Here is a 15,043-nt window from a genome sequence, read left to right as displayed (position 1 = left end):
AGATGCTGGGGAACAGAATTTTTTTGACATTCCTCCTGCAAGGCCACCCCAGGGCAACGCCAGGTTTGTCTCCTACATTTTTAAAGCTACATTCATTCTTCTGTGTTTTAGGTGTGCAACAGCTGCATTTTCCCTTGGAACAAGGTTTATTAAAACTCTGGGCAAGAAAACCCAGTCAGTGTCCCCTGAAACCAGAGGAATGTCTTCTAGGCTTGCTGTCCACCTAAGGCTTTAACTAAGATCTTCTGACATGCTTCAGCTAGGAACTTGCCAAAAGCAAACATGTAAAACAAGGTATTTAGTAGTATTGTAGTTCAGAAGTGATGGATTGGTCTTAAAGGAGAAATATACAGATATAGCTTATTTTTCTAAGTATAAAAATGAAGTATTTAATTATCTGCAAATAGACTCCTGTAGAACCACTCTTGCCAAACACATCAAACCATTTAATCATTTCCCGTACTAGCAGAAATGCACACAGCATCTTTTGTTTGTAGGAAAACCACTTTTCAAGGGACACCAATTTTGAAGTGTTAAGCTGCTCATTTCTTTCTTTAGTGCCTTGGCCACCACTGCTTTTCCAAGAACTCTTCTAGGGAAAGGCAGAGGAGAGCTCCATTTTAGATTAAAAAACATTTGGTTTTTTGGAGAGCCTTCCCCAGAGACCTGGCAAAAGCACCACCCAGTAATAATACAGTAGGTAGTTCGCCTCCTGCCTTTGGAAAGGAGCTCTCTTTAAAGCCTAACTAATGCGTTAGAAAGGATTATAGGATTAAAGAGCTCCTAAAGGGTAGAGACCCACTTCTAGAAGATGCCCAGTAATTGTTTATTTCAAGGATAGTAATGCTGCAGTGAAAATGTACGACGCTTTTGCGAGCCTCGGAGTTAGTACATCCAGAGATGCACAGAAGGATGATCAGCTCCCCAGACACCTACTCAGGGAATCCACAAACATTTTTGGTACAAGCAAATTCTCTATTAAGTTAATTAGCTTTATGTATGAAAAAGTTCAGATTAAGAAGAGGATGTTGCTTTGACGTTGCTCTGCAGGCAGTCACCACTCAAGAAATGATCTTCACTTCAGGCTTGGACTCTTCCAGGGCTCTCAGTTCATCATCCACTTCAGAACTCCAGAAAATGTCGTACAAACTACACCCAAACAAAAAGGCAAGCGGTTTAGTGAGCATCCTCCCGTTAAGGAAAGAGAAAGATGCACAAATGGCTGGTATGGGAAGATCGCATAACAGGAAGGGCCCTGTCTAGGTTGGAGAGTCTGGCCCAACAGCCAGAAACATGTCTTATAACATAGGACCCTATTACTCTCTCCCCAGCACCACCTTCTCCTTGTTCTTGGGCCCTGTGGACCAAAGCAGATCAAGGCACTGTGGTCACGTCACTTGGAAGGGACAAGGAGTGTTTTGCAACATGGAGATGGCATTTGACCCCCCCTGGGTCACCAGTTGCCCTCAGGTGCAATTCCCAGCATGTTGGTGCTCACAGCCCCCTCCCTGCAGCCCCCCCAGCTCACTGGAGCTCACCACCTGCCAGGGGGAATGCAAGCAGGACCACAAACATCTCACATTAACTGCTGCACATTGCAGCTGGGATTTCTCAAGGCTTCACAGATCTTCCTGATGCCTTCATCTTCCAGAGAGTTGTAGCTCAGGTCCAGCTCTGTAAGGCACTGCTTGGTAGCCATGATGGTGGCGAGGGTTGCACAGCAGGCTGCCGTTAGATCGCAGTTACCCAGCCTGCAGGGAGAGGATGGAGAGGAGGGAGAGGCCAGTGCAGTGAGCGATGGCTCGAGAGACCGGCCCACCAGCCCACACTTGGGCAGCAGGCGCGGACATCCCTAGCACAGACCAGAGATCCCCGTTAGGCTGGCATCTCCAAGACATCAGCAGGGGCTGGTCCGTGGTCTTCCCACAGAGACAGCCATCCTTGTGGTGACTGCTGAACACCTGAAAGTCCTCCCTAAAGCTTAGCAGCGTGTGGCTACAGGGGGAGAAAGAACCCTAAGAAGATATTGCCAACTTCAACATCATGCATAATCTTCTCTTTGGTTTAAACTGATCATAAATGATCTCTAAAGTTTATTACTTGAGACTTGCAACCATCTCTTTAAAAAGGGCAACTGAGGCCTCTCTGCTGAGAACCAAGTAGCTTTAACTGGTCAGCAAACATATCTTTCTGGGCAGAGACCTCAAGTCTTACTGATGTCTCCCACGACTCATCTGCTCAACCCACTCACTGAGTTTTGGGCATCGGAGCACAGCTCTGGCTTGTGTCAAATGATGCTGAGGAGACAAGCACGGTGCCGCAAGCATCACGCAGGCCACAGCCACACCAGTCCAGAGCTCGGTGCCTGCCTGGGAAGGGAACAAGCAGATGGGGAAGGTGAGTCCCACCACAGGGCTGAAGGTGATGCTCCAGCTGGCCTCCTGCTCCTACAGATGAGGCTGGACCAGCACTTGTGCTGGCACCCATAGAGACTATGGAAAGCAGAAGGCAACCAGTGAATTCAGGCAGGCTTTGCACTGCGACTGGCAAGCATGGGAATTAACGTGCCAGACCTGGACCAGCAGTTCCTCCATCTCAGTGTCCCACCTGAGAGAGGCCGTGTGGGCAAGTTCAGAGAAGGGCACAGGAAGCTCTACAGCGAGCAGCTCACAGAACAAAGCAAAATCCCTCCAGCCTCTCCACACTTTGCTTTAGATCCTGAAGGTACACTGCACCATGAACTTTCAGTTCTGCACCTGGCAGAGTGCCTGTGGACAGCTATGAATGAACCGTTGCATGGGTGACAGCCTGTACTTGCAAGAGACCATGAGTGACAGGATACATGGAAGCACTTGTGGGTTCCATTTACTTGCTAGTGGACTAGTTAAACATCAGTTTGTGGTGTGAATTGTTTCATGTGAGCAAAAAAATACCATGCTACTATCTATTGCTACCTTCCTCTGTCTGCATGCCATTCTTGGAAGGGTAACACAGCAAGAAGGGTAACACAGCAAAGGAGAAGATGACTTCTGAGGGTGCACCTTACCATAGGGACTGGATGTTGCAGTTAGGGTGCAGCAGCCCTTCACACATGAGTTCAACACCTGCATCTCCCAACTTGTTCTCGCCCATGTGCAGTACTTTCAAGTGCTTGTTCACGCTGAGAGCAGAGCTGACAGCCTTGCAGCAAGCAGTTGTGAGACCGCACTCCCTAATCCTGCAAGGCAAAAGTGATATGAGATCTAGAGAGTATCAGACACCGTTCACTTCTTCACATTTGCTTCACAGGAGCCTGGACAGTGGGAACAGAGGAACCAAAGCCTTCCCACAATCACTGTACTCGTCTCAACCCCCCATCTGCTCAATCCTTTCTAAGCAGCACCTCTCCCACTCTTTATATTTGGGACGTCTGTCTCGGAGTGTGCACCTAGGAAAGGCACTTGTCCATAAAGCACAGGAATGATCAGAGACAAGCATGCTGCTCTCACAGTCACTCTCAGCTCCACCATGCATTCTTGAGGCACCTCATCAACTCCCAGGCCACCAGGGCAGGGGAAGAACACAGCTGGGGGCAGGAGCTGAACTTGCAATGTAGGAAAGTTCACGTGCTACTTGTTCAAGTTCTGTGAGAAAGAACAATTTTCCCTCTCCCAGCCACGTGATACCAGACCATCCCAGCCTAAAAGGTAATGCTGTCAGCAGAGAGGATGCTGAGAACAGTTTATGTCATTAGAGCCTTCTTTTGTCTCATCAGTGAGAGAGCTTGGACCCAGTGGAGAACCTGAGATATCTGATCACAGCACTCATTTTGCTATTACATGAGGCCTTTCAAACTTTGAAAGTCTCTTAGCTGCCATTTGTTGCATGATAAAACATATTAGACAGAAGCTCTGCAAGTGATGCTTGGTCTCCTATTGCTTATAACAGGACGACTATGGGGCAGATCTTCAAAGTGCTACGAGTTTAGAAATACAAATCCCTTTAGCTCTGTAAGTCTAAACCCTTTAGGTAACAACTGGCATGAGTTGTTCGTGGAACCATCGCAACTGAGGATCTATCTGGTGGGCATTACTTCACCTACATCTTTCTTCAGTGAGGTCTCCAAAGAAGGCAGTGGGTATGTGAAACTTGACAGCAGCTTACCATAGCTCCTGTAGTTTAGATTTGGGATCCTTGAGCGCCTGACACAGCATTTCCATCCCTGAGTCTCTCAGGTTATTGTCTATCAGACTGATCTCTGTGAGGGTCTCTTTTGTACTGATGAGTCTGGAGAGATCTTTACAACTAGCACTTGTGAGATCACAGTCCCATAACCTGCAGGGAAGAACAAAATATTATTTTCCCCCAAGAATGAATTAGATTAGAAAACAAAGTCCTATTTTAGTATTCTGAATTTCTGGTTACATCATCTCTTTTTCTTCTATCCTTCACAAAACCCATTCCTGCATCATACCACACATCTTTCTTCTTACTTTCCATCCGTTGCACCAAAAGCTCTGTTTGTAACACAAAAAAGAAATAGGAACATGCAATTCTAGTAGACAGATAACTCAGTAGGAAGCCAAGACAATGCTATCACAAATTTCCATTCACCGTCTCCCCAGAATTTGATCCAAGTGATTTCAGTGTGGTCCTGCTCGTTCATGGTGTCCTCTACCCAGTTTTGAGAAGTAACTAATTTGCAGTAGAGACATCCTTATTTCACTAGGGGGTGTAACTGAGAAACTTTCCGCTTAGCAAACCAGCAGCACAAAGTAGATAGCTCAGAGGCTGCAAGAGGGATTTAAGTAACTTCTGCCTACCCTTACCATAGCTTCTGGATTTTGCAGTTAGGATGCATCAGTCCTTGGCACAGCAGAGCCAGACCAGAGTCCCCGATCTTGTTATCCCCCACAGAGAGATCTATCAGTGATGACTTGTTACCGAGAACAGCACTAATCTCCCGACAGCTATCGCTGGTTATGCCACAGTTCTCCAGGCTGCAGAAAAAAGCACAGTTGGAGTTGCTGCTCCAGACCCACTGTGTTAAATACACAACACCCCCAGTTCAGACTGAGAAGGGGCTATGGGCTGGTTCCTTGCTGCAAACCAGTGCAGCTCAGCTGGGCATTGCTAGACCCTGCAAGGCTCAGAGACGATACAGGTATCCTAGACAGGCTCTGGGTGAGGCAACACACCGCTCCTGCAACTCCATGAGGCTGCAGGGCACTTTTACTCTGACCCAGCCATTTACATCCATTAACACAAGGATTGTTTTTGCCAAACTCCCCCTTTATATCGACTGTCCTTTTTAAGAGGAACTTTTGGCTGTATCACACAGTGAGTCCCTGGCAGCCAACCCCTGCTGAAGCACAGGGGCAAGATAAAACGAATCGTGCTTCTCCCCTAAACCCCTTCAGGGGCTTTATCCCAGATATGAGGCCAAATCCAGCATCTCTGTTTTGAAGCAAAAAAGGAATCTGAATAAATATACTCAGCTGGCTGGTAATTCAGGGGTAAGAACTGGAGCCACTGAGAGCGATTGCTCCTCTGCTCTCAGATACTGGCGAGCAGTCACCCCTTGTAATTGCAGGTTTAACCTGGGGTACATGCTCACGCTGTACCAACAGGCATAAGAGTGAGCGCAGAATCACATGCTAAAAAAAGGTCAGAAAACCCCAAAAACTGAAAGCCCCAGACGTTTGTTTGCAGTTACAGAAATCTGAGCCAGCAAAAAAATTTGGCATAAATTTCAAGCATTCCTGACAATAATTTTTCCTGTCTTATGGATGGTATGACTAGCAGCAGGACTAGTTGCAGTTAGAGATGACCAGCTCTTCCTTACTGTAGTAACTCTAGGTTGCAGCTTGCTTCCACCAGTCCCCGGCACAGCTGCTTTACAGCTGTATCTCCCAGCGTGTTGTTACTCAGGCTGAGCTCCTTCAGGGTAGGCTTGCTTTGCAGAGCAGCATTAAGAGCTTCCACGATATCAGATGTGAGTTCACAATACTCCAGCCTGCGAGAAGAAAAGAAGCCCGGGGAAGAATCAACCGTCTTCACCATGTCCCACTACCCGCAAGACATCAGCTGGGCCAAGTGTGTGTTAGCCAGGGCAGAAAACATGCCAACATGAGTTGAGACCAGACAATGCATGAAAATAGAGATAACCGTACAAGTTTTTAACAGCACCTCCCTGCTCATTTCAGGAAGCATTAATTCTTAAACTAGACCGCAGGGGACCCTAGCAAGACTAATTACACACCCCATTTTTACACTAGTCCTCCATTAAACCAATGCACAGGCTGCCTTGGAACACACGACTGAGTTTTGCATTGCAACACATCACACAGCCTCGCCACTGAGCCTTCCCGGGAGGAGCTAGGGGCTGCAAATAGACCTGGGTCCTGCTCAGTCATAAAACAAGTCACAAAACAAGGACCAAGTGCAGCAGAATCAGACCTTCCCCGGGTGTCTGAGAGGTGCTGCATTAATAGCCACCACTGCCAGGAGGGCTAAACAAAGCCTATGGGAACACCCAGCTCTTACAAACCCACGAGACCTACCAGCATGAGTAAGCATGACACAGTTTCAGATAAAACATGAAGAAATCCACATCTGGCAACAAAACTCCTGCTTGTCTCAAGGGAAAGACAAGCATGATCGGTCTGATGACAAAACAAGCCCAGTGACTACTTACTGCAGCTTCTGCAGCTTACAGTTGGGGTTCATCATCCCTTGACACAGCACCTTCACTCCAGCAGTTCCCAGTTTGTTATCACCTACGTGCAGCTCTGTCAGGGATGGCTGTGCACTGAGGACAGAGCGAAGAGTCTCACAACTGGCACTCGTCAGATTGCAGTTTTGCAGCCTGAAGGAGAGAGGCAACCGGGGTGAGGGAAATGCACCCCCAGAATTACAGAGGCTATTCTCAGAGAGGTGCATCTGCTGAGGTTTGAGCTTGGAAAGGACACCGTGACACTGACAGCGTGTAACCCTCTAGAAAGCCTAACCTCCAGGTTAGTACTGCTATTTTACAGGTGTGCCAAAATATTTTATCAGCTAGTATTATACCTGTAGCACGAACAATAGCTGCCATGCTTCCTTCAGTGTAATCGCTCATATAGCACTTCTAGCAGAAGAAGGATCCAGCCTACATTAAGCAGCACCGCAACTGCTTTATAGAAGTGTTCTAATCATCACGGGGCTTATCCTAGAGATAAAGCAATGGCATCTTATGATTTCTTGTCCCCTCTGGAAACGTGATCCAGAGTAGCTAAAAGTAAAAATCTTGTCCAACTTGGCTTAAATCCCTGGATATCATTTAGAATTTTAATGGTATACTACAAGAAGGATCTATGAAGCTCATCCTTCAGCACTCAGGCTGGGAGAAGTAGCGTAGGAACTGTGCTGGTATTGCTATGGGGTGTTTAGAGTTATTGGACAAGACTTTCTGGCAATGGAGAGGTGTTGTGCATGGTGGTACCAAGTTTGACTTGGGTTTGGTTGCTCTTTTATTCCCTAAGGCACCTTACCAGAACCCCAGAAATGGACAATTATGTTTCTACAGAACTGAAACAGTCTAATCCAGGCTGTTACTTGAGCATCTGGAGAAGTTTGAAGCTTAGGACAAACTCTCTGAAACTTTACTTGTGTTAGTCTTCCAGTACAGAGTATCACAGTTATTTCTTGAAGGCCCATCAGAGAATTGCAGTTTGATTAGTTTCACAGTCAACTTTCCCTCTATTTGTCAGTGAGTCCTCATTGCAGGGAGCACAAGGACTTTGAAGCAGGCATATCTGATCTAAAAGGCAAATGATCTTTACAAGGTAGTGTCATGAAGATCCTAAACCCACATCAGAAGCTGGAGGACTCCAGTACCCTGCAGAAGAGATGCTGGACAGACAAGATAGCATCTCTTTGAGGGTCATTGAGGAGCAGGGGCAGCAGCCACCAGCTTTGACTAAAGCTGCTGCACCAGCTGAGGGGTTGCTGAGGGAAGCCCACTAATGCTATAATGTGGTGCTAGTGCCTCTGCAAAACATGCTGTCTTGAACCAAGCTGGCCCTGCCCAACTGAGAAGACCAGGCTTGAGGCAGAGCCAGTCTGATAGAGTGCAGAAAGACTGACAGCTCTTGAAACGCCAAGGCTCATGAGAACACCCTTTTGCTTGGCTCCTAGAGAAAGGAGTGAGCAAATTGGACCAGACGCTAAAAGCTGTGCTTACAACTGGCAGAAGAGCCCTCTGAAAATGCATTTGTGAAAATGTCAGGTATGTGCTAATGGCAGAGTGAGGCCCTCTGTGGTCATCCTTTTGTTTAAACCAGCCTAAACAGATAATCCAACTGCCTAGGCCAGGGGAAGATCTGCTACCTCTTCTAAAGAAAGTCTCCAGAAAGCCTTCGCTTGGCTGGGAAAACTCTACCTGTCCTTCCCTCGGTGCTGGCAGACAAAAGAAGACAGACTGATGATGATCTGGAGTCTTCCAATAAATATACCACTTAGATAAAAACTTCTGGGGTTTTCCAACCATCTGACCTAGGTAATTGCTGAGATGCATCGGCATGGCTCTTACTACCATCACATACTAGTTTGCCTCATGACTTCACCTGCAGTAGACTGCAAGCATGTTAGAGCAAGACAATCAACAGGGCTTTACCATAACTTCTGTAAGCTACAGCTTGGCATCAGCAACCCTTTACACAGGTATTCAATGCCTGCATCTCCCAGTTCGTTGTTGTTCAGCTTCAGCTCTGTGAGGGACGGATTCGTATTGATGATGGAGGAGAGATCCTTACAGTTACTGCTGGAGAGATTGCAGTCATCCAGCCTGAAAGAGAAGGAGAGAAGGAGCACTTTAGTCCTCAGGGCTGCTCTGTTCTCCCCAGCTGGAGTATTCCCTGTGAAAGCAAAGTGGGCGATTTACTCCTCTGCAGTCCCTGGGACGCCTCCATAAGTATGTGTGTGGCCTGTTGGGCAATACATGGCCCAAACCAAGACGTGCTCTCTCTCTGCAGGGCTGCAGTACAGGAGGGGCTGGACAGCAGTTCTGCAAGCCATGGACACCCCCCCAGTGCTGCGCAGAAGAAGGCACATTGACTCAAGTCATTCCCCCCTTGGCAGGGCTTCAGCTGGAGGATGCACCTTCATTTAAACATTGATAGTGACAAACCACCTGGTGTCTGAAGCCACATCTAACCAGCTTACAGGCTGTCAGACTGGTTCTGCACTGAGACCAGCCAGGCTGAGTCTTCAGCCAGCCCCAGAGACACCCATTGGCAGTTTGATCTCGTGTAGGTGAGTCACACCGGTCTGCACCGTCTCTCTCTGGTGTGACTCTCAGTACACGAACTGCGAGTTTGCAGTGTGGCAGTGCCTTTTCTCACTGGACATCAGCATTTTTCTAGCTGTTGCTAAATTGATGGGGGAAGCTGAATTGGAAGAAGAGCCAAGGAAAGGATCAGGAGCCCAGGACAGGCAGGGAGGTGTACAGGGAGGCAGAAAAGACATGCGGCAAAAAGAAGGTATCATGAAGAACCCTACAGCCCCAGGTACAGCCACAGCCAGGACTGCCAAAAGTTGCCTGGTCATTTCTCCTTAGACAACGCTATGAAAACTGAGGCTCTAGTAGGCTTCTCCTTCCCTCCCTCTGAAGAAGGGAGCAAGAAGACTTGGCTCCCAATGGGATCGTGTTCAACACCAATTAACAATCCCTGCTGCAGCTACTCTCATCCACTATGTCTTGAGCAACCCAGCCTCTGCCCAGGAGACAACCATCCCACTGCCTTCTGCCACCCATGGCAGACCTTGGGAAGTCAAGGTCAGGCCCATGAAGCTTGCCTGCAAAAAGCTCCTTCGTAAAACAAAAGCAAGCCACCTTTAACCTGCCTGACCTCCTTCAAGCCATCACTGGCTAGATGCAGCCCATCCTCTCCAGCCCAAGCAAGATGATGCCAGCCCATGGGGCGTGAATTCCCAACTAGAAGAGGGGGAGGAGTGGAGAAGCAACTCTTCTGAACCCTGTCCTACAGCTTACGCTCCAGGAGATGGTTCCCTCACACTGGTTTGCTCAACACACACAGCAAGTACTTTTGAAGGCCAAGTGAAGAATTAGAAGTTGATGGCATGTGGCTTGTGCATGACCATTAAGTAACAGTTACTTGACAGCATCTGACCTGCAGCCCAGAAAGTGTGCAACCTAATGAGCACAGAGAGACGTCTTCCCTCTCTTAAGGGAGAAAGACAGAATTACCAAAACAGTGGTCAAATGTTTAGATAACCACATTACCTAGCTGAGTTCTATGGCACGCCAAGGGCAGCATTACTTCACACCAAAGGATGTTTATCTGTAGTTGAAAAAACTTTGCCCCCTTTAAATTAACTTTCTGGATAAAAATAGGTAGAATCATTTCTGTTACTGTGCAATTTCTAAGTCACAGGTCAACAGTTCTGCAGCTGAAAAACACAGGAGAGAAACACAACAGTTCTTACTTAGAAGAGATGATACACAACTAGTTACTACCTGATGGTTTTGCAGGATTTCATTGTGGACAAAAGTTCAGCCCATCTAGATGGGCTCATCTCCTCACACTGGATGTCAAGCTCCATTTTGACAGTTGAGATAAGATCTGAAAATTAAAAAAAAAAAATTTTTTTTAAAAATCAAACATTCTTTTCATTGACTGAAAAGCAACAATCCTCTTCAATGCCCCCAGCTCTCAGCCACAAGCTACACTGTGCAAAGAGGACAGGTTGTGTTTTTCCAACACCAGCGTGCTGCAAGCACCAGTACGAGCCAGCAGCATTGGGAGTGGTTTTGTCTGGGACTTAGCAAGGCCCTCCTCCGAGAAGCAAAAAGCACATGGATCCTGGAGAGATATGGCAACAGCTTGCTATCTGAAGGCTGCTTGTGCGAGAGTAAGCTGCTTCCTTTCCCTCTCCAAGGGAGCTTAACCAGAATGAGCTTTTTAGAGGCACTGGTGCCACTCTCTCACTATCGCACTACTGAGCCACACAGCCACTGAGTATTACCAGTGTGGCACACCTGATTGATTGTGGGACCTCAAGCTATACTTAAAATTAGGGTATTTTTGAAAGAATGAGGGTGAATGAGGAAGATGAGCGTGAGAACTGCCTGGGCTTCGATTAAAAATTCTGCTGGCCACGTGTCTGTATGTGAGAGGTGGAAGCTAGGCAGATGGGAGAAGCATTCCTCCACGATTTGATATCCAAGCTTTGAAAGGTCACTCTGGTTGGGCAAGTCCAAGTACAGAGAAGCTGGTAAGCAGGAATTTTTTTTGCTCTGCAGTCAAACTGCACTTCTGAACTGATGTAAACACAGCACCTTGCAGAGCAGCTCCAGATAAACATGCACAAAAATATGCCAAGGCCAACAGCTGAGCTCTAGGCTGAGTCTACAAGGGATAAGTATTAAAGGCAGTGCTCCAGTAGGTGACAAAATGCCGTCTTGGTGTCTTGGCTTTGCTAACATGACTCAGACTACAGGGTATTTGTAAAAAAAAAATAAAAATCTCCTGAGCTATCACATTGGAATGTGAACGGTGAAAAAAAACCCAAGACACCAGGCGTTACCAACTGCAGTTCATCACTGTCTTCCCCCCTCTCAGTCACCTCCTGCTACCATAAAACCAAGGGTATCCCAAACTAAGCTTTTCACAGAGGCGAGCTCGGTATCAGAGCACACATCAGGTTTCATCCACAACAAATCCCTCATCCACGTGGGGAGAGGAAGTGCCACGAGAGGAGGGAGGTGCTGAGGTACTCTTAAAACACACGAAGGAAACCAGGACACCGAGTACAGCGTTAGCAGAGCTCATGTATGTACTTGGCTTCTCCCCTTTCAAACCCAAAGGAAAGCGCTGTTGGAAATCACGGGCCACGTCCTCAGTGGGTTCGCATCCCAGCCCCAGGTATAAAGGGGCTTCAATCACGTGGTGTTAAAAATCAGTGCCGACCCAAACCAGTGGAAATAAGTGAGAGAACAGCGCAAAGGAAACCAATTACATAATTTAGCAAACGCCTCCCGAGTTTGCTTACTGTATTTTTTTTCCTGTTTCATCTCCCTCAGATCAAAAAAGGGTTTCCCCCCCCCCCCGAGTTCTGCACCTTCCTGCAAGCTGAGGGAGAATCCCGTTTCGGAGTACCGTACCTCCGAGCACTGGCTCGGTCCTACCCCCGCGGGCACACCCGCCATCGCTGCTGTTCCTTGCCTGGTCGCTCTGCTGCAGGCAGCTGCCCTCTTTGCTCACAAGGCTTCCCCCTCCCCCCCCGTTTCTTGCTCCGCAGTTAACGCTTAACGCCGGAGCTCGCCCGGGTTTCCCTTCCCCCCATCCCAGGCCCCTGCCCCCCAGCCCCGCCGCTCCTACCGCCGCTCCGCCTGCCCGCGCCCGCGCAGCCGCCGCCGCCGCCCGCCCCGCCCCAGCCCGGCTCCGCCCCCGCGGGGCGGGCGCGGCGGCGCGGAGCCGGGCGGCGCGGAGCCGAGCGGGGGCGGAGCGCGGCGGGGCGGGATCTGTCCCCTTCTTCCCTTTTCCTCCCCCTTTTTTCCCTTTCTTCCCCCTTTTCCTCTTTCTCTCCCCTTTTCTTCCTCTTTTCCCTCCCTCCTCCCCCTCCCTCCCGTTTTTCCTGCCCTCTCTGCCACTTCTCCCCCTTTCCCCTCTCTTTCCCCCCTTCTTACCTTTCCCTTTCTTCCTTTTTTCATGACTTCTCCCTGCTTCCCTCTCTCCCCCCTTTTTCGTCTCTTCTTTTCCCCTTCCCCCTTTTCCCTCTCTTCATCCTCCCTTCTTTCCCCCCTCCCCTCCTTCATCTGTTTCCTCCATAGCCTCTTCCTTTCCTCATTTCCCGTGTTCTTCTCACTTCCTTCTTTTTCCTTTCTTTTCCCTTTCTCACCTTCCCCTTCTCTTTTTCCTGTGCTCTCCCCACATCCCTCTTTTGCCTCTGTTCTTTTCCCTTTCTCCGTTTTCTCCCTTCTCCCCTTCCCTCTTTCTTCCCTCTTTTTCTTCCCTTCCTCCCCTCTTTCTCCCTTCATTCCCTCTTCTTCCTGTGCTCTCCTCACTTCCCTTTTCTCTCCCTTTCCTCTTTCTCCCTTCTTTCCCCCTTCCCTCTTTTGTTCCTTTTCCACCCTTCTGCCTTCCTTTTCTTCCCTTTCCCTCCTCTTTCCCTATTTCTTCCCTCTTTTTCATCTCCTCCCCCACTTCCCTCTTTTCCTCCTCTTTTTCCTCCCTTTCCCTTTTCCCCCCTCCTCTGTTGCCCCCTTTTCTCATCCACCCCTATCTCCCCCCAGAGTTGGAGCACTGGGATACGCAGGAAACAAGACAGGAGATGGGGAAATCCCTGTAGCGAGGGGTTGTGCAAGGGATGTGAGGATCAAACGTTAAATGGGAAGGTGTCCCACCTGGGCTGGGAGGGCAACCCCTGCCCCATGCTGGGACCCGGAGCATGGTGGGGATGCATGCAGGTCACCCAGGGGAGAGGCAACATGGGGGGGGTCTCAGCCAGGGGAGACAGGACCCTCCTTGTACTGCCCCAGGGAGGTCGGAACTGGGAACTGTTTGAACTGGGAACAACAAAAAAAATACCCATTCCTCAGTGGTCTCCCTGACTTCCAGCTTGCCAGACAGCTGCGTACAGGGGCCAGCTTGGAGGGCCTGGGATGTCCCCCCTCTCCATCCCTTCTACCAGTCCTATCCGTGACGCATCTTCTCTCGTATTCTGTCTCCCTCATTAGTGCAACACGTTGACGAGCAGACTAGCTGCACCTCACGGGCATAAAGGCCTCTCCTCTAAGCTGTTTGAAATGAAGCCGTGAGACCAATGGAGGGTGGGCGCGTTGGAGTTTTGCTGCTGCCATGACTGTCACCCTCCCTGGGCTTTCCCCGTGCTGCTGCACCACCCAACCCCGGTGACCAGCAGCTTGCCCGCACATCCGTCCTGCGGGGGGAACAAGGGTGCCCAGCGCCTGGATGGGCCTGGAAGGCATTCGTCATCGCTCGGCTCGCTTCCTCCTCCAGCTGCCGGCTACTCCCTGTCTCCCTATTGTTTCCCAGTACTTTTAGCCCCAGTAAAAGCTCATTCAGACTTTCACAAGACAGAGCAAAGAAAGGTTTTGAAGTGCCAAGAGCTTTCTAGGCAACATACTGAGTCGCCTCCCTTCCTCCCCCCCCCCAAAATCTTAGCTTTTCCCCCAGTTTCTTCTTCCTACAAACACCCCATCCCCCTGGCTCACACAACAGTTCAATTAAGCACAACCAGCCGTTCCCTACAAAGCAGCCTCTGCGATGTACGACTTTAAAATTGCTACGTGCTCCTCCCTGGTAAGCAGAAGGGAAAGTTTAGGGAGTTTAAGAGCCCGGTTTTGCTGCTAATACGTACCTCGCTCTTCTCGGCGCTCTGCGAGGAGCGAGGAGGGCACAGCTGACGCCTTCCTGCTGCCGTTACTACGCAACCTCTGCTGTTGTACACATGGTGCCTGCTAGAGGGAGAAAAGCAGTTTTGGGTTGTGATGGCTTTTTTCCTCCCAGGGCAGCTCTTCAGGGGCTCATGGAGCTGCACTCCATACATGATCGTACCTGGCTTAGTGACGATGCAAACATCCCACAAAGCCTGATGATGATAGAGATGGCTTTAACTTCTTACCCCTGATCATGCAGCCACTTGCCAGGGTTTAGCCCAGAGCAAGGGAGTAGTTGCCATTGAAGGATCCATCCGAAAATGAGGCCACCACAGTGTTAAAGTGTGGATAGAGATGCTGGAGTCTGCAAATAGTTTCTCCATTCCGCAGGCAAGCCCTGTCCCGCCTGGACAGGTAGTGATGCTGAACGCATTACTGCCTCCCTGCCACCTCACCTGGGGGTCAACTCCCCCGGCAGGGGCTAGGGCATGGGCAGCCCCTTGCTCCTGTGCATGCTGGATGCTCACACAGCCTGGACGGGTCCCCCGGGAACAGCCCTGGTCGTGCCTCCCTAAAACTGCCTCTTGGCAGCAAGTAGGGCCTACACCTCCTCCTCCCAAACTCCCACTGGCTCTTCCTCTTCCTGAGGATTACCCTGCC

At 49.3% G+C, this 15,043-nt stretch overlaps 1 protein-coding gene across 3 annotated transcripts; it reads right to left on the bottom strand.

The window, feature by feature from the left end:
- Positions 1-373: 373 nt before the first annotated feature.
- RNH1 (ribonuclease/angiogenin inhibitor 1) lies at positions 374-14,452 on the bottom strand. Of its 3 annotated transcripts, none has more exons than XM_076344289.1 (10): positions 14,365-14,452; positions 10,499-10,604; positions 8,636-8,806; positions 6,677-6,847; positions 5,825-5,995; positions 4,809-4,979; positions 4,144-4,314; positions 3,047-3,217; positions 1,581-1,751; positions 374-1,149 (listed from the first exon to the last, which is right to left on the bottom strand). In XM_076344289.1, the coding sequence occupies exons 2-10, from the start codon at positions 10,582-10,584 to the stop codon at positions 1,062-1,064; spliced, it is 1,371 nt and encodes a 456-aa protein (XP_076200404.1). In that variant the 5' UTR covers positions 10,585-10,604; positions 14,365-14,452; the 3' UTR covers positions 374-1,061. The 3 variants fall into 3 exon arrangements, with proteins under 3 accessions (XP_076200404.1, XP_076200405.1, XP_076200406.1); XM_076344290.1 differs by lacking the exon at positions 14,365-14,452 and adding an exon at positions 12,363-12,393; XM_076344291.1 differs by lacking the exon at positions 14,365-14,452 and adding an exon at positions 12,146-12,213.
- Positions 14,453-15,043: the final 591 nt, after the last annotated feature.

Source organism: Aptenodytes patagonicus, chromosome 7 (assembly GCF_965638725.1).
Source record: "Aptenodytes patagonicus chromosome 7, bAptPat1.pri.cur, whole genome shotgun sequence".
NCBI lineage: Eukaryota > Metazoa > Chordata > Aves > Sphenisciformes > Spheniscidae > Aptenodytes > Aptenodytes patagonicus.
The sequence above is the reverse complement of the archived record's forward strand: the minus strand, read 5'-3'. Positions and strand labels throughout refer to the sequence as shown.